At 31.1% G+C, this 24,681-nt stretch overlaps 1 protein-coding gene across 11 annotated transcripts in view; it reads left to right on the top strand.

Annotated features, from left to right (window-relative positions):
* LOC148229227 (NAD kinase-like) overlaps positions 1–24,681 on the top strand; it is a 44,218-nt gene that overhangs the window by 14,946 nt on the left and 4,591 nt on the right. For 2 of the 11 annotated variants that reach the window (XM_088198526.1, XM_088198528.1), the window contains exons 1-4: positions 5,668–5,917; positions 21,096–21,179; positions 21,565–21,889; positions 21,972–22,074. In XM_088198526.1, coding sequence (XP_088054652.1) covers positions 21,157–21,179; positions 21,565–21,889; positions 21,972–22,074 — 451 coding nt within the window. In that variant the 5' untranslated portion in view covers positions 5,668–5,917; positions 21,096–21,156. Of the gene's footprint in view, positions 1–5,667; positions 5,918–6,028; positions 6,152–13,901; positions 14,040–19,118; positions 19,445–20,941; positions 21,015–21,095; positions 21,180–21,564; positions 21,890–21,971; positions 22,075–24,681 lie in introns of those variants that run through there. The other 9 variants (XM_088198524.1, XM_088198525.1, XM_088198518.1 and 6 more) reach the window with 7 other exon arrangements.

Raw genomic sequence — 24,681 nt, 5'->3', positions numbered from 1 at the left:
TAAAACCTATAATATATATAAACGAGCTTCCAAAATATAATATTATATTTAAATCGTATGAGCAAATTTATAAAAATATTGTTCTCGTACGAAATTACATATAATTTTAGATAATTAAAAATGTTTTCATATTTACAAACCGTTGAGGAAAATATTAATTTGAAACTAATTACACATATTTTTATTTAATAGCTGCAGGTGTTAATAATTAATATGTATTTATACGCAAGAAAATAAATAATTTTCCCAAATTATAAATATCTTAAAGGAACAAAATTGTAAAAATGTATTACCATACATAAAAATTTAAATAAAATAAGGAACCAATTAAATAAACAACTATAAGCATATATGTAAATATATGCATATAGTTGTTTGATATACAGTAGATGGATAATTTACATTATATATAAATATATTTTCATCAAAAATATTAAATGAAGGATTTACCTTTATTGAACTATATAGCTTGTCTAAATGATAAAAAACTGAACCGAGAGTAGTTTGCAAAATTACAGTTTAAAAATCGATAATAAAAGGACGGTACATCTTGCCTTAATGTTTAAAAAATAGAGATCCTTAAAATTTTAAAATAAAATAATCGATTTAAACTAGTAGTCATTTTGTATAATCTGTTTTTATCTATATAATATTTTCGCGTAATATGTAGTTTTTTCATATACCAATTATCTTGTACACGTGTGTGTTACTTTGTAACTCATCGTTATTACATTCACGTAATTACAAATTTATCAGATCCGCTTATTTTATTTAAATACTTACATATACCAATGTGTTCTATGTTCTAAAAAATTAATTACAATATGGTTCCACATTATTGTTTCTTTATATATTGTGTACATTTATTTTACGTTGCATTATCATATCTTCATATTGCAAATGAAGTTTGTTTAAAAAATTAAAAGATTAAGCGAGAATAAGTTACGTAATTATGATTAAAAAAATAGGTTAAAAAAAAATTAAGGCGATGATAAAAATAATTAATCGGCCGGTAATGAACGGAATGGCGAAGAAACGCGACAATGTAACGTCATAGACAAAAGGTCCTCAAATTACAGTTATATGGGTAAAAGAAAGAAATATTTTATTATCAACTATTTTTGATTTTATATATCTATATACATATATGCATACGTTTTTTATATATTGTTTTAATATGTATTTTAAATAAATTTGCTTATAATTATTGTTGTATTATATTTACATATATGTATGTTTAGTTGTTTATTTAATTGTACTTTGATTTAATTTAATTTTTATTTATTATAATATATATATTTACGATTTTTCTTCTATATGATATCTTGAAATGTCTGTTTTGTTGTTGATTTATATATTTGCGAAATTATTTATACCTGAAGCTTTTGAATGAAAGTATAAGTAATTAGTTTCAATTTTTTTTCCTTTATGGTTTGCAAATATGAAAACGTTCATAATTATAAGGTGACCAGACGTTGGTCTTTGAGAAAGATTGTCCTCCATTGCCCTCTTTTTGTCCTGTTTGTGCAAAAATTTTCGAAATGACCGCTTGTTTTTTTAGCTCTTGTAGCAATTTCTCATCATAAAAAGTTGGACTTGGCCTATGAACAAAAATTTTCGAAATGACGTTTGTTTAACTCCCGCAGCATTATGTTCAATAAAAAATATTACATTCAACAACATTTTATTTACAGTGTGCCCTAAAACAGGTCAGTAGCACTCGGTCATCTGCTTCATGCCATCTCCTCGGCCTTTTGTGGTTATCAGCTCATTTTTTTCTTATTTTTACATTTAAATTTAAATTATTTATTTGACTTCGATGTCTTTGAATATTCTTATTTTACCGATTTACTGTGCTGTATATAGAATACACAGCACAATAACATTCGAACTTTTTTTAGCATAGTAGGGGAAAGTTTAAAATTATTATAATAAAGCATATCTACATTCAAGTAAGATAAGGCACATCCCTTCGCTCGTTAATCTCGTTATTTGGAAAAGGCGGAAAATACAAAAAATCTTTAGCGTAGGTCGGTCGCTTTATATAATATGTCAATTATATTTTATACACTCGAAATAACTAAATAATCGGACCAGTCTCGTTTCACGAGCGTACATTAGTGCTCGTCGGCGTTTTTGAAGCGGCAGACTACTTATTTGGTATTTTAGTTATACAGTTATTTTCATTGCCAACTTTGTCGGTAAACATTGCTAGAGTTGTAACGATACGCAAACAACGATATTGCGGTCGATGCGGTCAGTGTATCATTTTTACGTTCACACAAAACAGTAGTTACAAATCGATTTCTCTCGTTACATCAGGACGCGTTAGCCCACTTTTGTTTTGTGGTATTGTGTGTGATAATAGGGTCGAGTGCAAGTATCGGATTCGAAACGTGCCTGAGACTCTTTGCCATCATTAATTCATAGATAATTATAAAGACAGTATTGATTATCAATGAACTTACACAATTTACTGTGGTTAGTGAAGCGAATAAGAATATATGTGGTATATCAATCATTAAAATTGTTTGTCTATGGTATTTTATAGGTGCAGTTATTCAGTTAAATAAAATCAATATGTAGTTCAGATTACTTTATCTATCTATACCATGACATTAACATTGATTTCAAGGATAGTTAGTTGTCATATAATTTGGCCTTCTCCATATCGGTTTATCTGTATTTACATATTTGGATTGGTATTTTTATTGTAATGTACGCAGAAATATTCCATGGCGATATGCTTGTTAAAAAAACGAACAATAAGATACCTGAGTCATGAATTGATATTTTCAGAAAAAGGGCCCGGAAGTTCTCAATATTTCTGAACTTAAATGTGTTATGTACAAAATATATTTTACTATTTTTGTAAAATGATCATATAGTTCTGACAAAACTGATAAAATAAGAAGTCCATATATTAGGAATCGAATGTAAATAATTGGACATTTATAATTTAGGTAATATTATGTAATAAATACATGTAGCATATCAATAAATTCTGAAGTGGAATATTATCATGTTGAGTTCAATATTAACATGTTGAGTGGAATCATAACATTTTTCGATAATGAACGAGAAACATTCTAAAAAATACTTTTAGTTTTATGCAATTATTAATTTGCAAAGTCAAAGTTTTGAATTATAAATTATTTTTCACTTATTTATCACTTTCACAGTTTTGGAACTGTTCGTATAATTTACGTAATAAGTATTATATGTACCTATATATGTGTTTGTTTTCGCCGTTGTAATGCGACATGCAGTCTACTAAACGTCTTGAAGATCAGGTTGAACCCATGGAATTCAGGTACCTTGTTAGCTTTACGTGGTCGAGCTGGAAATCGGCTGCTTTCTCGTGCTTCTAAGATTCGTTTCGGTTGAGTTCTGCTAAACTCGTGTTTATTCCATGTCGGAAGCGAAGTGGTGATCCTGGATAAAGTTTTTGTGAGACGCGTCTTAAAGAGGTAATTCAAACTAATATTTTATTTATTTAGTTATTGTAAATCTTCCGTTCAACACGATCAACAACTACTAAGTAGGAAGACACCGAACTGAAATCAAAATCTGTTAATCAATGACTTTCATTTTATTAATTATAAAACAACAAACAACGATAGAAATTAAAAAATCACTACACTTCATATGGACTTTAAGGCCAGGGTTTTTAAGTATTAGTCACCACTGGTATATACTCTAATATCTTATTAGAAAATTGATAAGATTAGCAATAACATAAATGACGCTTGATATATGAGGCAGAAATATTTGGGCACCAGCCGTATCCTTTGTATTTGGTATTGATCATTGTTTTACGTACCGACCTTTTTTTATTAAGTTCTTTTAAATATATCAAAATCGCAATAATTTGTATAACGCTCACGAGATGAATTAAGTCCAAAGGACATAAATAACGCATTCAGTTTATAAGTTTTTAGCAGGTCCTTGTGATTATTTATCGCAACGATAACGGGTGGTCCTGACATTTTATTAAAAATAATAAATAGTTTTTTGAATTAAAATATAATTTAAAATTCGTTCATTCCTTTTGATATAATATATAGCTGATTGTTGTCGTTTACGACAGTAGTATTCATTGGTAATCCATCAAATCTACGTCTTACAAACTTTCTTCGCTTGTTTTCTATTTGAGTAACCTCGATTTTATGTTTCGACATCCTATGGTAGGATAAATTAAAATTAATTTAGTAATTGTATATTCATTTTACACGAGGTATTTCTGCCACATGTTCTGTTAACAGTTTGTATTTTTTTATGTTTTATTTTAATCAGATTAACACGTGTTTTTGTGGCTTATATGTTTTTAAAAACCACATAATTGTTCACGGCTTAACCGATAAGAATAAATATATTAATCATAATAGAAAAACACAGTTCTTAATAAACATTTTAATCAATATAAAAATCGTAGAAAACATTTTCCTTCACCTCTTAATGACAAACGTTAACCCAATGCGTTACAGCGGAGTAAACACCACCAACAACGTCTTGATATCTGATCAGTGGTAATGAACCCATGTAATTCCAGAAAGCGATCTCATTTTACTTCAAAGTCAAATTCCGTTGCAACATGATATACGCTAGACCAATGTGTTAAAACTGGTTAAACACAATCAACAACCACTTAGAAAATAGTGAGACAGCAAACTGAATTCAAAGCTTGTAAAATAGTGATATCTATTTTATTAATTATAAACTATTACTTTATTACAATCATTCGATGTCATTATGCACGACCTAGCTCGATTTTAGTTTAATCATTTATCATGATATTCATCCGCGAGATTAGAAAAATCTAGGAAAACTTAATCTACTTGAATGCTAATGGATAGAAATTATATAATTATCACTAAATACGATCTCTCAAACACTATAAAATTGAAAAAGACTAGACTAGATTTTAGCTCGAATCTAATCTAAGACTAGACTGAGTGCTTGATGATTCATGACTTTTTAAACTGAACTGAGAAAGCTTGGACGAATGAAAGATAAGACAAGCTCAGAACCAATCGTGTCACTGCTTAGTGAGTGCTACTTGCAGTGGGAACGCTCGTTACCGAGCGTTCCCACTGCGACGGCTCCTACTCGTTTTAATTGCTTTTGACTTGAATTTTTGACTTTTGAGAAGTAATAATTGTTTTTGCGCCCTCCTATTGACCAAAATTCGGTTTGAATACACTTTGTTTATAGTTATATCTGTAAGGACTGCTATGCTATTTTTAAAACATAATAATATCTAAGTGCAGACAAATAATGAAGCAATATACGATTCTGTTTATTTACCCCTGAAAGATGAGTTAACTTAGTTTGTATTTTGTACTTGACCTAATGAAAGTTCTAAAACTGTAATTAGTTTAGGTTTTGAAAAGCAAAAGGACGTTTCGCAACTGTTAAATTGAGTTTCAGACACCGTCACAAATCAAACCCAACCTTCCCATCAGGGTGTGACATTATATATGGACGACCATTTGTACTTTTGCATCAAGCCAATGTATCAATTGACTATCGAAAATTTCAACTACCTACTTGTTATAATACATTTTGAAAGGGCATTATTTGAATTATTTTATACGTGTATAAACAAAGCGACAATAATCGTAGAATGGTATAATTCATCGTATCGCTTCGTTTCGCTCTCGCGCCGGCAGTCGTCGATCGCCGTCGAGCTCGACGGTCGTCTTCCGCCATCTTGAGTGTTGCCATACGGCGTGCCGCATTCGATCAGCTGATTTCGCTCGCCGTTCACGATTCCCGATACAAATTCGGCGACGTGGCCATGTCGGCCGTCGCGTTCGAAGCTCGACCAAAATAGAACGAGCGCCGAGTCGGCGCCGGCGCCCCCCGGATTCGCCGACTTCGCCTTCCGCAGAAGGACCAGATCTGGCACTTGGCCGTAAGTTCACTTTCACCTCGCGCATTAACTTTCGAACGAAAAAAAAAACAATTTGGCCCTAAATCTCATTCAAATTTGCGCACGATCGTCTTCGAATCGCGCATGCGTCTTCGACGTCGTCGCGCATGCGCAGTCCGGCGACCTTTGACAGTTCACGCTCGGCAGGTCGACATCTCGTCGCTTTCGCGATCTTTTCTCGCTAAACGAGTCGCGAAACGTCAGATTCGATATGTGGTAATTGTAATTGAACGCATCTAAATTAAGAGCATGTCGCACGCGCGCGTAGAAAGTGTCAGATTCTCGCGAGGAATGCGGAGAAAATACAATATTTATATGCGACAGGCTCTCGCGAACCGGATCTGTTATTGTTTTATTTCTTTTTTGTTGCACCTTCCGGTGTTTTCGAAATTCGCGTTTCTCAATAATCGCTTATTAGACTGTGACTTGTGTTTTAAATATTTTTATGATGTGCTGATTTTTTTTATGAAAAATAACGATGATATGCTTTTGTTGTTTTTGCCGATGTTTTAAAGATTAAAAGTCATTATTACTTTTTCAATTCATATTTTTTGTTATAATCAGTTGAATGCGCATAAAAAAATATAATAAAATAATTTATGCTTTCGACTTTTTAAAATTTTAAAACATGGAAAATAACAGTATTTTTATTATGATTGATATTATCAAAATTCAAAGTGGTTCAATTTTTTCGCCATCTCAAAAGGAACATTGTCCACCCAACTCCAGGTCAGTTTCAGTTTAGTTTATATGAGTTCAGAAAAAGTAGGGCGACTGCAGCGAGTAAAAGTCGCGACTGCAGGTCGTAACAAAGATGAGGAGAGAGGAGGATCTACTACTTTATTATTGTAAATTTTCACGCTTTTGCCTAATGCGTTACAGCAGGGTAAACATAACCAACAAATCTTTAATTAGATATCAGACCGAAATCAAAATCAGTGTCTATTTTATTAATATTAAACTATTATTACAACTTACAATCAATATACCTAGCTCGATTTGAATTATTCATCACGATATTCATTAGTGAGATCAGGAAAATCTAAGAAAACCTAATCTGGGAAGATCGATGGTTATTATAATAATTACAATTATATAATAATCACTAATTACGATTTCCCAGATACGATAGAAATTCAAAAACATTATTTTATACCACTGAACTATCTCGATATGATGTGTTGATTTGTGAAGACATGGCTCTAACACATAAGACAAAGTACCAGGAACATTATTTCAACTTTTTCAAGGGGGGGGGGGGGCAAAAATTAGCCAGTCTGTTACCGTTTTTTAATATTTAGATTTCATTAAGATTTATGCCATGCTAATGACATGCACTTTCCTGGTCAAATTTTAAATTCAATTTCAAAAAAAATTTGGATTCACAAATGGGCTAAAAACATACTTTTATGTAAATATAAGATATTATATTTATTCTAGAAACACGTATGCCCAAAGCATATCTTTTTAAAATTTCAGCGTTTAAAAAAATGATTCCTAGTGTAGGCAAAATCGAAATTAAATCTTAAAATACGTAACAAAACAAAATCTCGAAAAAAGCTGAAAAGTTTTGAGATAAATTTAAAAGAAATGTAATTTACCCTAAAATTTGCTTGATGCTCAAAATATGTTTCTCTAATTTGTACCATCATCGATGATTGTTTTAAAAAATTCTTATGATTTTTCAAATGATGATAAAATTAATTAATGACATTGCATATTATTTTAATTTAAAGGAAGTAGTGCAACTACAGCGACTAAAATCATACGAGGTGTTCAATTTTAGCGAAAATAAAAACTTATTCTTAAATATTGATATTATCTGTTTTAACATAATACCTTCCTCGTGTCCCATTTAATATAATACACATATTCCAACCTTTTTTCAGTCCGCAAAAAAATGTGGAATGCACTATTTGGTATAATCTACAGCTCACTCGGTTATTTTGCCTTTATCTTCTCTACGATCGCAAAACATTATTTTAATGTCCTCTTTATCTGTGAAAACATTAAAAAGTCACTGGGCCCAGATCTAATAAATGGTGACCGAATTATTGTGTTAATAAAATTTGAGTACACGAAAATTTCGACCATGGGTGATTGTTTGATTGTCAAATATATTTTACTTTTAATTCTAACTGTTTTTTAATTTTTTTGTATAATATAATTGTAACATATTTGAAACATGATATTTTTAAATTAAAATCATATTGACATTGTTATATTATATACATTAGTTTTTATATATATTTATATTGACGTATTCTTAAATATACATTATGTGTATATTGATCATTTGTGATCAGAATTTTTTCTGTTTGAAATTTTCGCTGTGCGCAATTTTTGTTGCGGCTACAATTCTGATCGTTTTCTTTGGATTTTCAACTACACCTTAAACATACATATTGGTAGTGCGAAATCGTAGTGGACTATACAAGAAGCAGTAAAAAAACCTAGACATTCGGTTAAACTAGAAGTGCTTTTTCTTAGGGCGCTTTTATTGAGACTACTGAACCTTTATTTTGATAACAATTCTGTTTATGCTGAAAATTCCAAATTTTTAAAACAAACTTGGCTGATACTAAATTCTCGTAAGTTTACCTAATAGCGAATAGACGATTATTAAGCTTTGTTCTTATTTTTTCACATTGTAATTGATGGTTGAATATAACTAACAGTAAACCTTTAAAGTGTTTTAACCATTTGCAGTCCAATTTTTTTCTTAATAAATTCACTAAGGTCTAATTTATTTAATCACAAATATTGAGCTTCTTACCTATTATTTTATTTATCACTTATTTAGGGCATACCCTGTACCTGTTCCAGATGTTGGAATCATTACCTGAAAAAAAAATAGACCCTATAATGAAATGACAAAAGAAAGAATGTTTTGCTCTATTCATGTTAATATCACTATTCTAATTCACAATGGCTCTCAATATATTTTTAATCGCACGGAATTTATTGTTTTAATTATTACTTTGATATATGAAACACTAAATATATTTATATTTACTTTACAATTACTTACATATTTACATACTTGATGTAAATATGTTATGTTTGTCCATCGAATGATATTTTTCGAAGCCATCTTCCATATGAAGATATGATTTTAGTTCACGTTTCAAAAAATCTCCTCTTTGTTTCTTACATAATATAGAAATTGTACCTATTTAATAAACCACACCTGGAACAATTTTTTGTCCTTTAATACAAATACAATATTATTGTTCGTTCATCTATAGGTTAAAACTACTCTCTTGCCTATTTTTTTATTTATAAATATTCTGGAATTCTTAGTCTAACTGAAAAATAGTCATTATTTCAGAATGTCATCGCTACTATTTACATTTACCCAAATGCATTAAATTAATCATCGTCATCGTTAATAAATAAATGTTCACGATTTAATTTCATTATTATCACTTTCACTATCGGAAATATTTGCCTTAGTTTCTTGATTAAATTAACTAACAGAAATATTTTTTTATAATAACGCAAATATTTTTTTCTCAAATAAGTTATCGCCAGCCACATTATAATTGTAAAAAACATCTTTTCGTCATCACTACTATTAATTTTATAATTTTCTTTAGTAGCATGGTCAGCTGTAGCTAAAATCAGTTACTTAATTTATTTAAAGAAAATATGTACGTAAATTTAAAAACTTTGGAAAATAAAAATTATATTGGGCATGACATACATATATGTATTTGGACTTCTAAGGGTTATTGATAAAACACGTTTTAATATCCTTTTCGATCTTAGAATTGATTTTTTAATACGCGAACGTCCATTGTCGTGGTGTAATATGATACCTCTTGTTTATGAAATAGAGACGATCCTAATCATAGAGTAAAGAATATCATATGATCCTAATGTTCTACATCTCAAATAACTCCAATGGTGTTTGTACTGAACTTAGACGTAGTTTGTCTCTTTTGCTTTACATCGATGTATAATACTTGTTTTTTTATCTCCAGTTACAATTCTATTTTTGGCTATTCAACAGGCTTTGGGCTACTTGTTTTTTTTGTTATCATACATAATCCATGTCGCTTTGCTACCATCCCTTAATGCGTGCGGTACCCAAATCTCATGTGTCCAACTCTTTCAGATATATTAATTTATCTATGGAATTGAGTCTTGTCATATAAATAAAATAAAAAATATTATGAGACAATTTTAACGATATTTTATTATTTTATATTTACTTACTTTACTTTATATTCATTGCAACTGCTTTCTGGAACAATGTATCTATTTATCGACTATATTTATAATGTCATAAAATATATTATATTCACTAAGAGTCATTAAAACTTAATTATGATACTTCCACTTTAATAGCCAAGGTTTTTGAGTTTGTTGCGAAATTTGTAAGGTTTGACATTTAAACAATAATATATTTCTACTATATAAAATTTTAGTGCCTTAGAAATTTTGCAATCCGTTTAATGACTGAGAATAATGAACTAGCTTTTTAATGATGGAAACGTTAATTAAATTTATTGTGTAGAGCGCAAATGCGCTGTGGCGTGATGCTGCAATAAATGCAGGCAACAATGAAAATTTAATATAATTTAATGACTGTCGTTAAAAACTAAACAATATATGTCTACCTACATGATTACATGTGTAATATTATATTTAGCGTATAAGGCAATAGAAAACCATTGCGATATATAATAAATTATTACCTAGACTGTTAAAATTATGAGTAGGAACAGAATGTGTATCTACATACATATACACTCCTGTTGATTGAGATTAGTTTTGAAATTGTACAATTTGTGCAATAATTATTTTATATACGTGTCTCTTCTCATTGTAGAATTGCGTAACGCAAGTCTCTAAATCGTCTCAAAGATCGGAATTATGAGACTAGCTATTTCCGCTTTGTATGAGTTTGGCTGAACTCTCGTTTATTTTAAGTCTAGTAATATCTAAAACAAATAATACGCTCGTGTTTTGATTTATATATGTCCAACATCCCTTCCAGTATTCGATCGTCTGACCAATGCGATGATTCGGGCGGAACCAGACTATTTGTTATTGTCTTGAAAGGTGTTTCAAAAATTGGTAAAATAGACAAGAATGATACCAGTGTTAATGCGCTTGTTTGTTGGATCGTTTGTAAAATGCCGAGGAAAAATAATGTTTCTTAAGAGATTCAGTGGACATCAAATAGTATTATAAGCTTTTAAAAACTCCTTGCAACGATAAGGGCTGGTCCCGACATCTGGATATTTTTTTTAAAAATAAAAACCTTTTATTTAATACAAAATACTGTATAAGCCCAAATTGTCTTGTCATGATAAAACATTGTCGTGTTATTATTATTTTTAATTACTTCAAATGAAATAAGTATTTACAATGAGTACCTTGTATGTATTGATAATTTATTTAATCATCAGTCGAGTATGTTGATATGAGTAATTTATAGATGAGCCTCAAGTGTTTAATATTATTGCAGTAATAAACATTTATTACATTTTATTAGATCGTGCAGCGATAATTTTTATGATTTTTCAACGAAACCGATGCATACATATTTATAGAAATCTGAATAATTGCGATGCTGGAGAATTCTCAGTGATTAAACATAGCTTATAATTAATATTTTATTAGGTTAATGTATCTACAATCGAAGGAGCATTTGACACGAGTCTTATTGGAATATTTTAATGTGTTAGAATATTTTTTTAATGGCAACAAATTAAATAGTCAGAATTTTAATCAACTTTTGGTCAGAACAGTCTAGTCATAATTATATTATTCAAGGTTAGAATAAATATCAAATGAAGAAAATAAAAATAGCATATGGTCAAATTAAAAATTTAGGACGATCAGAATTAATATTTTATTTATTTTAATATCAATAAATTATTTATTTTAAAAATATTTTTTAAAATATCTCGCTCGCAAGGCACGATTTTATTGCTTTTGACGTGAATTTTTGATTTCTGAGAAGTGATAATTCGTTTTGAATACATTTTAACCAATACTCTCATATCAGAAGTCCGTATTAATATCGGTATGAATAGCTATTATATTTTTTTTAAAAGTGCAGACTAACTATGGAGCAATATACGAGACGCTAAATATATGATTTCACTGAAATGACATTTTAAAAAAAAATTGAGGATGGATTCGAAACTGTGTTTAATTATTTCTTTGAGGGATAACCCGAAAATTTCTGGTTTAGAATCAGGGACGTCAGTTCAGCTTTTTCCAGGAAGCTGCGGAAAAGTTGGCCAGTTGGTGGTCGTCTTTTTAATATTTGTTTCATAGTATTTAATTAAATGACATGCATTTTTTTGGCTAAATTCAAGGGGGGGGGGGCGCCAAATTACGTGCCCGCGTATTCAGGGCGATGAACGAAGCGGGAATAACGACAGAGCGGCGGCGGAGAGCACGCTTGGCTTGTTGTGTTGATATCTATCAATGTTGCGAGTCCAATAAGTTTTCCCTAAATCACCTTTATGATGACTATGTATTATTATGCTAACATAAAACTGATCTTCAGGGTAAAATACAGATAATATAGCATAACTACTGGCTATTTTTTGATAATACTGACCAATGAACTTAAATACTGACTGAAAAATAAAATGATTCTGACCGTCTGTCAAAATAATTCTTACAATTTAGTATCAATTATGTGCAATTCAATTTGAATTTTAACCATTTTATATAAATACCGACCAATAAATAAAAATTCTGACCATCTAATATTCATCCTGACCTTTAATATACATAAATTCTGACCCATGCAATATAAATTCTGACTCGAAAAATACAAGCATTTTTTAATAATTTTCATTTTAAGTTTTATCTATTGTTCGATAGGGATTTTAAATGAGAAGGAATAAAAAAACATTTTCGTTTGTCACCCGTGAATATTATGAATAGCAAGGGTCTAAAATTGCACTATGGGGAACTCCTTGATGCCAAATGTTTTTCGATTTTCATTCAAAAGATTTTACAATATAAAAGAGTATTATTTAATAAAAACTATGCTTATTGGAAACTTTCATACCAAACGCGATCGATAGCTTTAGCAAAATCTAATAAACTAGTATATTTTTAATAATATTGTTATATAATTATACTTTCGATGAGCATCGCAGATCAGCTTATCCTAGATTCTCATAATTATATGGATGAATAATTGAAATAAAATCGAGCTATGTCGTGTATTTATCGATTGTGAGCTGTAATACTATATTAAAATATATGTTATTGCTTTCAGTTTGGTGTACCACTTCTTACTTAGTAGTAGTTGATTGTATTTACTTCATTGTAACGCATTGGAACAGATGATTTACTATAACAATTAAATTAAAACCGCTCTATCGGTGTTGTAGTTGGTAAGTGGTGGAATAGGAGCACATAAACACAAATTGTTTATCATTCTATTTTAAAGTAAACTTATCGGCTGGTAACTAGAAGACAGCGTAGGGTCAGTACCCGTTCTATGAAGAACCATTACGTCTGCTTGCTTCTGCGTAGTTGAAAAGTATAGACAGGAAAAAAATGAGTTAATACTGTTAAAAGTAATCGATGGCAATTGGTGGAATGATTTAAAAGGCAACTTCCGAATCGTAAATCCATTCTAAGAAATAGTTTGAGATGAGGATCTTTACTAACTAGTCTGAATCTTGAAAATCAGATTGTCTACTGTCTAGAAGTTTATTTCAGTTCCCTCAGAGCAGATTCATTCGATCGAGTTCATTAATAAATTTTGCTCATTTTCTGATTCGACTGAAGAAGATACTTGGTTTAAACTCAACATCTTAGAAGACGAGTATGATTATAGTCGCACTGCCTAATTTCTCGAAAATGACTCACCACCATCTCTAATGAACCGAAACCTGTTTTTCTCGTAATCGACCACAATGTGATTCGCCACAATCTAAAGTGCATGACCACGTCACCATTCACATTTCGGCTGATGTACCTAATGTACCGGCGGCGCTGACGTCGCCCCGTCGCTGGCATTACTCTCGCCCAGTATCCCATTGAGCTTCGAGATGCTCAACGGACACGTCGGCTACCACAGGGCTCACAGTGCGGTCGACACAGAGGAGCTGCACAGGTCACCACCACTTTCTACTAGCTGTCTCTTCTTCTACTGCCTCTAGTTTACCTGCTCGACCTCGTTTTCACTTACGCGTTGCGTCCGCTGCACTTCGTTTTCTCTATTGAATCTTGCCGTCACCTATTTCTTCTGAGATTCTCTTACGATCCGCCTAACCGGAATGCTAATTTATCTAATTGGAATTCTCTGGCGCCTCAAATCTGAAGAGGGGCAAAGGTTAACCAAGTATCTAGTTAAACCGGTAGATTCGCTCAGATTGAGATGCATCTGATTCATATGCTCAAAATGCGTCACTTTAACCGCGATAGGAATGTGATCAAGAAAACCGGAAGAGACTTGTTAAATTCTATGTGTGACCGCAGACAACTTTTCCTCTTTCACTTTTCGTACATTATTTAACGCTATTAGAAACCTTTCTAGTTCCTTACAATGTTGGGATTATGGAAGATTAGCTATCGATTTCTCAGAAATTGTGTACTGTACTGGTTTTGTATTTAAATACAAATTACTCTACATTGCCACGCCATATTTTATCATATTATTAACGACAACACTCCGTTCCAGCCCTCGGGCCATTTCCAATACGTATGTAACACGCAACATTTAATTAAAAATATCATTATAAACTTGACTTTAAGTGTAAATTTTAACCACAATAACAAGTTTAAATTGAGTCGAATCTGTATTACCATACACAGCGATTCTCAACTTATTTTCAACGAATAACCGTAATTGTCCCTTATTCGCTTTCACACAAATGGTACAAAAAGGCAGCTTATAAATAAGCTCTATGTATAAATCCAGATTTTCTTATTTTACACCATTCCAATTTATAAAATTTCATTATACAATATGATCCAATTCGAGTTTCTTATGTTGGTAGCACTGTGAATCAGACAGCTGTCAATAATCACGCGTGTTCAAAATGTCAAATGTGTACGTCGCAGTCGGAGTGAAAATGCTCGGTTGTCTAGCATTAATATTAAGGCTTTTCATAACAATATTACGACCTACAATAAGTGTTCCCACAGCGACGTGAATTTTTATTTCTGAGAAGTGATAATTGTTTTTAGCCCTCCTATTAACCAAAATTCGGTTTGAATACACTTTAACCAATACTTTCATATCATAAATCTGTAGTCATATATGTAAGGATATATATTATATTTTTAAAACATAGTATAATATCCTAGTGCAGACTAACAGACTTAGGTTTGGGTTTGAACAGCAAATGTACGTTTCGCAATTGTCAAATCGAGTTTCATAGACATTGTAGAACAGCATTTAATATTACCAGCGCCTACCAGTTAAACTGCATTTTTGTTAGTAGGAATGTATATCTACTGGTGAATATGTATTTGGACTTAGGTATTGAAGATATAACTTCACTGAAAAATTTATAATATTTAAATGTATGAAAAAGTTGAAATTATAAAATTTAATTAGCACCTGCCAAATAGTTTTTTCACTGGTAAAAATATATTTATCTACCGGTGAAAATGTATTCCGATATGATATTTTAAAAAAAATCTGTGTAGATTCGAGACTGTTTTTTTAGTTTATAACCCGAGAATTTCTGGCTTAGAATTTTAGATTTTTTTGGGGGGTAAAAGTTGTTCAATCAGTAATCGTTTTTTTTTAATATTTCGATTTCATTAAATGTATTTCATGGCCAAATTCAAATCCAGATGGACCTGCCTCCTCCCCCCCAAAAAAAATTACGTCCGTTACGCTAAGAGTCATGTCTACGCCGACAAACCCGAAACGTTAGAGCACCTAAAAACCAACATTTGTCAAGTTATAGCTGAGATACCGCCCGAAAAGTACGAAAAAGTATAGGTTGATGCAAAAGGTCCAGAAGCAATCATTTAATTAATATTATTATTCATAACTGATGAAATACATCAAATGTTTGATAAATAAAAAAACCGAAGATATCATTAAATTAATTTTTATTTAAAAAAAACAGTTCGGAAACTGAAGTTGGATCATAAACCTTTATCTAGCTCTTTGTATTTCTATTAATGAGATTATGATGATTTGAAGTATAAAGATCTGATTTATTATTAATATTGACAGGACTAAAAAACTAAATAGTTGATCTTATTGCTGTCCATATAAATTTCATTTTAATGATAATTTATTTGGAAATTCATTAATTTTCTTTTCAGTAAATGGAATTTTAATAAATATTATATTTTTCGTAATAAATATTGTTTATCTTTTGTGTTAAAAATATTTATATTTTTGCCATGAAGAGTAGAATTTCGTGAATAAAATCGCTAGATAGGCGATTCGACATTTAACATTTCTGAAATTAATTTTTTACTGTGCAAATATATGGCAAGTACTTCTCGTAATTGCGCGAAAAGCAGTAATGGTATCTTAGTTTTTATGATACCTTTCGTTATCTGATATGAAATGATTAGATTTGCAAAGTGCGCCGGTGTAACGCACAGGCAGAGCAGGCGCCCGCCCGTGTTGATCAAATTAAGGAGGCACCCTATCAATTTTATTTAATTCAAAATTAAAAATAAAATCAATAGTATTACTAATACTTATTTTTATAACGGATATTATATTACATATATTATACATTAACTATGAAAAGTCATTTTCTGTAAGCTGCAGGTTCCGCTAAATTAAATTCAGCGAATTGCATCGTCGCGGCCGCTTTTTCTGTGTGCACTAAAAGTGTTTCATTGGTTCGCTTTCCGAATAAGACCACCATTTACTTGTCCGTTTTTATTATACATATTTTATAACCTCTATGAGCTAATTGTTGTACCTAATAGGTTCGATCTATCTCGATTTTAATTAATCAGTGAGATTAAAAAAATTAGGAAAAATCCTAATTTGTGATCGGATTTATAATTATACAATAATCACTAATTATAATATGCTTCAATTTTTTGTTGAATTAGTTGGATCTTTCACGAAAGTTCAGAAGCACTTAAAACAGTCAGGAAAATAATAAAACTTGACTAATGGGTGCCGCATGAACTGACTGAAAATAAATAAAAATCGCATTACGAAGTTTATTCCGCGATTTTATTGTTTCTAACGAAAACCATTTCTCGATCGTATTATAAATTGCAACACTAAGTGGACCATTTTAAATCATTAATAAAACTACATATAATATAATATATTTATAATCTGTTATTAAAAATATGTAAATCATAATCAATTGCTTACATTAAAGTTGTTGTCCTTGTATGACCTATATTTATTGAACAATAAAATAATTTTAATTGTCGACTTAGTTTTGCCATTTTTATTTTAAATTATGTCTCCACTGCAACCTATATAACCTTTATTGTTATTGATATAAATAGCGTGGATTAATAAAAGACACATATGATTATGTTTAATATATATTTCTTAAACATTTTACTTAATAATAAATGATAAGTTTTCCTTGTTCGTACTAATTTTTTCACCTTATAAAATATTAAAAATTCAATACATAAATGATTAATAAAAAGAAACTTGTTGCGTTCAAGTATTAAATCGTCAGATTAGCTCTGTTCTCGCGCAAGTCACTTTTTAGAACAATAAATAAATTTGACTTTACTGATTTTTTGCCATCATTGTGCACTAACCTCTTGTATCTCATCCCGTGTCAAATTTTGTCGGTGATCGCGAGGGCCTTGATGAACTTCGACCTCGAATCTATGATTCTCTTCCACTCACGTGTGCGCGTTTCGAAGTTTGTTCTTCATTTGTCCTGTGCGACCTCAATGGCCCCTGATTGCTCTCGTAGCGAGGTCGTCTGGTAAACCACTCACCTGTACAACTCTTGTGTGATTCAATCAATCAGTGATGGCACCAGGAGTAAAAAAAGCCCGTGGGAACTATTGTCACTTTTGTTTATCCGAAAAAAGCAAATCCGGATTAATTATTGTATTATAGCATACCTCCCCCCAACAAAAATATATTTTTAATTAATGAAAAAATTTCACTACGCTGCATGACTTATATTTTGGCGGCTGTGCCATAATATATTAAGAAAAATCTGAATCAAAAACACATTATAGTCCGCTAACGCACTTATGCGTCATTTGTTATCTGAAACACATAATTCAATATCAGAAAAGTTTTATGTAGTGAATATAAACATTAATAAAAAATTCAAATATTTATATATTTTTCAATGGGTTATTTATTTAAATTTATTTAGTATACAAATGTTTTCGGCTTAAACAATGAAAAAGGATTTGGATGAACCATATTTATTAACACTATTTCCTAATCGTTTTATGTATTGCTCGTAAATATAATTGTTTGCAAAAAAAATATTTTTATTAAAATGCGAAACAAAACGAGTCATATACAATTTTTTTCCAAGTCAAAAACGAAGTGGTGGTTCCTTATAAAAGCGATTTTAACAATTTGTTATTGTCTTATCTTTTGCATACGATGATTAAAAAAACGGTAGAATTTGATAGGTCCTTCCATCGTATTATGCACCGATCCTTTGACTTTATTCGGATAGTTCCGAACATTTTCGCCTATGCTTTTAAAACGTTTAATAGATGTTCGTTCAGATTGTTTAACGCTGATGAAAAAATAAACTTCGTTTATAGAAAGCAATTAGTTTTATAAGCTTTTAGCAATTAATTACGATTTTTCCCAACATCATTTTAAATTCTCACACGTGTAACGCACGAAGTTAGTAACGAGTGATAAAATTAATATTTCAATAAAAATCATATATATTCTATCTATATTATTGATAGTAAATCTATTTATAAATAATAAATTGTCAATATTATAAATTATAATTGTATTATTAAAATTTTATGATTAAAATACGTATCATAAATAAATTATATTTTCCATTGATATATACCAATATTGAAAACTTATGACAGTTTATTTCAATTGTGCAATTTTCAACCGGGCCTGTGTACCCCTTCTCTATAAATTTACACTTGACCCAGGGCCAGATTCGACCTATCCAGTTACACATAGACTTTACACACTTTCGGTCGTTTATTCGCAATTAATGTCAATCCTAGTGATTTTTTAATTTTGCAATTGGAATAATTTATTTTTTGTTTTTAATTTTAGCAATCGGGCTTTAAAAGAAACTGTTCTTCAACCTATTGAATAAAATTGCTTTTATATTTTATGTGATAAAACTATTTCAGCAATTGTTTTTAAAATAATCGTTGTAAAACTGAGTTTATGCGTTTAGCTTCCGCGTTTTACATAAGAACGTACGCATAAATAAATAAAACATTCGAAAGTTCAATGTATGTGCGATAACGATAGGCGGTCATCAGTGTCGGCTCTTGGGCATGCGTGACAACTCAAAGGACACCGTAAAGAGCGACTTGCATCGTTGGGGATTATCAAAACGCCGCCAGAATGTTTCCAATGCAAGCGTCTAGAAGGTGCCATTTTTTAAATAACAAAACTTTTGTATATATATATTTATATGTTCACCGCATGAAAGTGGGATATGAAATTAGGAATTTCTTCGATTGATTCCGTTTGTTTATGTTAGGTCATTATCGCTATAACCGGTTATCTAAGTGTTATTACGAGGCGTCAAAAACTGGTGAGGTCACTTCTTAGTAGCAGGCGAATGTACATATCTTTTATAAACAAATTAACATGTGCTACACTCAGTATCAGTTTTGTGCAAAAAATATGTTTTAAATATATATAAGTTATTCTCTTAATGCAAGACTGACTATGTCAGCTTAGTTCTAATTTCACATAATTCGTTTAGTTATTAAAAATATTATCATTGTAAGTGAATAAATGTGCAGTAGCCTGCCATTAAGTTGCTAACACTACAAAAACACAAAAAGCTTTATTTTAGGTCTCACAGAAGGAATACGGGCTTATTAAAAATATTTTTTTTATAGAACAGCGACACATGCTTTAATATTCTGCAATTTCTGTAGCACAATGTCACATTTCTTATATATTTGGTTATGGGAATCTTTGTTAGGATTATGCAATTTCTGAATTGCTAAATCTAACTGTTTAAATTTGCAAACAAAATGTATGTTTTTATAGCTTTTTTTAATTTTTTCATCTAATAAAATATTTGCAATATAAAAAAACATGCATTTTTATTTATATAAATAATTACAAGCATGACTTTTTTACTTTACCGATCTTTCAGAATTGTATTTTTCGATCTTTAGGACAGGTATAAAAGTTGTTACAACCCAAAATGCAACATTTAAAAAGTGTTGCATGTAAACTCGATATCATTATTAATATAATAATTTACAGAAAATATTTTATTGAACATTTTTAATGCAAAAATATTGATATGCGAGTTATCCATACCATTTGCATTAGATGATTTTTTATAATTAATATGTGATAAAATCTTTATAATTAATATATTTATAAAGTGAGATTTCAACGTACAAAATTACTTGATTTTTTTGGACCAATCTTTATAACTAATAACGCTTCATAATCTAACATCAAGTTCAATATTTATCTTACGAAACTAAAAATGATTATAGAGGTCTTTAATGTTTAACCTTTCTTGAGAGCATTCGAAGATAACACGCGTTTACAATCGTCACACCCAATATACATAAATAATAAAACTTCAAACTTGAGCTATATGTCATTTGTAAGTTATATGATATATTAAAATAATACTGCATCAATATTTGAATGAGTCACCATCTATAGATAAAATATGTGTTTGAATATAAAGTTGCTTAATGATTAAAAAAATGTATACAAATTAAAAAGCAAAAAATCTTAGCACATTAGCATAATGTAATTTATTATAAATTTCCTAGTATTGTAAAATGTAACTATATTAATTATTTATCGGATTGATAATTGGGCGCACGCTTGGTATAGCTGATTACTGATAACACTTTTATAAATAAGCAGTTACCACCATACTAACTATTGTCGATTCATTTGGCGACAAGCCTCGCCGGCAGTCGGTCGAGTGTCAACGGATGAACTCGTTCAATAGTTGCGTATTTTGTGTATCATTTACATAAACGTGTATATTTCTAGATTGTTTTATGTTAAAGTGGCTTTTTGTGATTTCAGGCGTACCAGGTCTCTAAATGCTCCGTCGCCCATCCAGCAATTCGGACCATGCGGGCGGATTATGAAAAATTCAGCCATGGTGATGTAAGTATATATTTTTTACTAAATTTTAAATAAAAACTCAAATTACGTACACTTATATTTTATTAGGGCCTATAGTGAAATTGAGAAAATTTTGGTGTTTCAAGCAGGGTCCTAAAAAAAGCTATGCAAAATTTAATTTAGTGTAGGATTGTATAGACTACATACATAATACATATATAGACGTTAGCTATACATAGTTAAAGGGTTTGTAAAATTTCCAATTCAATGCTTCCAGAAAATTCGTAACTGTTCTTCAACTTATTACAAACAATCTTATGTTAATCAAAGTGATTTCCTTTAATTCAATGATAATGAACTCGATTAACCTTTAGAGTTGCGGTGCCGTTGATTAATCAGAGCCGTAACATCAAATGTATATTTCCAGGCAAATTCAAGACCCTGCTTCCCAGCGCCTGACGTGGTACAAGCCGCCGCTGACCGTTCTGGTCATAAAGAAGGTCCGAGACGTGGCTGTCTTGCCGCCGTTCGTCCAGCTCGTCCATTGGCTCATCCAAGAAAAAAACATGGTCGTGTTCGTAGAGGCTTCTGTCATGGAAGACTCGCAGCTCCAGCCGTACGCCAACTTCAATCAAGTGAAGGACCGTCTCATGACTTTCAGAGACGGAAAAGATGACCTCACCGACAAGATAGACTTCATCATTTGTCTGGGTGGCGACGGTACCTTATTATATGCTAGTCTACTATTTCAAGTATGTGGTTTTCTTTTTATTATGAGTTATAATTTGCATAGTTTTCATGGTTAATGAATGCGGAATATGTATTTTTTTCTAGCAATCCGTACCACCGGTTATGGCCTTTCATCTCGGATCGTTAGGTTTTCTCACGCCGTTTGAGTTTGAAAACTTTCAAGAGCAGGTCACCAACGTTTTAGAAGGTGTGTAGACTTTTTTTAATTTGATATATATACACTTGCGAATAGAACGCTCTATTATATTTAATGATTTTGTCTCGGAAGGTAATCTAAATAATTATTCAAGTACAGTAGACCCCCCAATAACACGGTAAATTGGAAACGTGCTATTTGGGTTCGTGTAGTTGGAGGACTAGAAAATACTCATACACGAATCAGGCGTGTGTGGTGAGATATCATCTCTCTGGCTCACTCACACATAAAATAACCAACATCCAAATAGCTCGTCTCCAATTTACCGTGTTATTGAGGGGTCTACTGTATCTATAATACAACAAATGCTAATATTGCTGCTAGTTGCAATATGTTAATCTGAATCAATTGATAAGATAAGTTAAAAAGATCCTGTTCTTAAATCATTCATTATATTATCATAACACAAACTATTATGCTGCTGATAAATTTGTTTCTACCAAAACATGTGATTGATGAAATTTTCCCAAATGCCATATTTATATGTTTGTTCCAAAAATGTTTCAGTACCACTCAAAGTGTTTTTTAAAAGTGGCACTGACGAATGGTGAACGGTTTTATTTCACCCAATTTGATTGTATCAATTCTTGTGTTTTTTCTTAACAGAAACTGTAACACTGTTAACTTACTAAGAAATTGAGTACATTATAATTTTTAAGAGTGTTTTTCATCGGAACATAGTATTTATAATATATGCCAAATATATCCATAATTTTACTGATCTAATGCCTGCATCTAATGCCTGGTATATATTTTAATTGAAATAGAGTTGTCTTGAAGGTGTGATGATGTGAAAGCACAGGGATGTCATGTGAGGGCATTTACCCCCCCCCCCCCTTGATTTTTATCAGAAAAATGCATATCTTTTAATAAACTGCTATGAATTTTAATGAAATCGAAATATTAAAAAATACGACCACCGATTGACCAACTTTTGCCCCCTCCCCCCTCGAAAAAGCTAAAATAACGTCTCTGATTCTAAACCAGAAATTCTCGGGTTATCCCTCAAAAAATAGATAAAAATAAAATTATCAAAAATATATTATACAGTGAAATCATATTGGAACACATTTTCACTGGTAGATATATATTTTTACAGTGAAAATATATTATTGCAGGTGCTAGTGAAATTATTTAACTTGAACTTTTCCATACATAGTAATACATACATACTTATTATTATTTATTTACATGCAAAAAGGCGACGAAAACGTTGGTCTTCAATTGTAAATCCTGTACGCACCAGCAAATTTTGCTTAAAAAATAGTTGTAGGACGACATGTTATGTATTTCATTAAATGACATGCATTTTTTCTGGTTGAATTTAAGGGAGAGCAAATGCACCCGCTCAAAGTGAGTGTGAAGTCATAGTTCTTGCAAGCCCTTTTATATGTCTAATGAGGGTAGCTTTGACTAATAGTGAACGCATCTATTTCGAACAAATAAATTGTATTAATTCCAGTTCCCTTGTACGCGTCCACTCATGGTATCGGTCACATGTGTATTTCTTATTCTTATAGTGCCACAGCAGAAACAGTTACTCACCAAGTTAACTAATGTAGTACAATATAGCGGTTTCTCATTTTTCTTCTACGAATATAATATGGGACAATGGATTTTTATTATTTGGGCATTGAAATTATATTATATGCCATTTAGCGATGATGCGATGACTTGTATTTTTGTTGAACAATAAGCAGTTTTTATTATTGCATCGCACTTAATGGCATAACGATTTAACTCGGCTTAAATGATATTGCGATGAGCTATGAAAACTTAATCTGAGGTGATCATAAAAATTACTAATTCTGATTTTCCAGTTACAATATAAATGTAAAAACACCATAGGATCATATGGGTTTCGAACCTATGACTTTCAAATAAATAAGCATGACTTATAAAATTAAAATTTGCTTTTTTACTTCAAGCAGCTTTAATTCCCTAATCGCAGTTTCTTCGCCATGACAATATATAAGTCAAGTAGAGCTTGATTAGAGGTGAATAAGCCAATTTTTTGTCGCAATGTTGCGAGCAAAAGATCTTTCGGTTTCACTCAAAATAAATAATAAGCTTTTAGGTATCCTTTAGTGGGGTTCGCCAAAGTAGACACAATTTAAATTGAGAAAAATATATTATTTGAATTGACATTATATATAAATATAATATAATACATATATCGATGGCTTAAAGTGTAAATTTTTTACTCCAATTTTGGGTGAAAATGACTTACAAGACACTACAAACTTGATATTGTTTTATTTTCCTATTTTAAAGTTGTCTATTTACTTTTTTGTTTCTCCTGTAAGGTTGTCAAATATAGAGTGAAGTCTTCTGTGAGAGAGGGCCGACAAGCCAAGGGCAAAATTCCGGCATTGGGCCCGAAAGCGCAGGCCCTCTGTGGTGCAAGGTCCGAAATGTCCATTGACTAGGCACCTTTTCTCTTACATGCAATTGCAAAGCAATGCAGGTCAGCCAACGAGAGCACTAAAGGCCGAATAACAAACACTAATGAAACTCCATTAAATATGTAGTACTACGGGGGGTGGGTCCTGCTCATCCGGCCGTCAAAAGCTGGGTGCCCGCCCATAAGGGTTGGAC

The sequence above is a fragment of the Plectrocnemia conspersa genome, unplaced genomic scaffold (genome assembly GCF_051122295.1).
Source record: "Plectrocnemia conspersa isolate PC_06_02 unplaced genomic scaffold, ASM5112229v1 ptg000011l, whole genome shotgun sequence".
NCBI classification, from domain to species: Eukaryota; Metazoa; Arthropoda; class Insecta; order Trichoptera; family Polycentropodidae; genus Plectrocnemia; species Plectrocnemia conspersa.
This window is presented reverse-complemented; position numbering and strand designations above follow the sequence as displayed.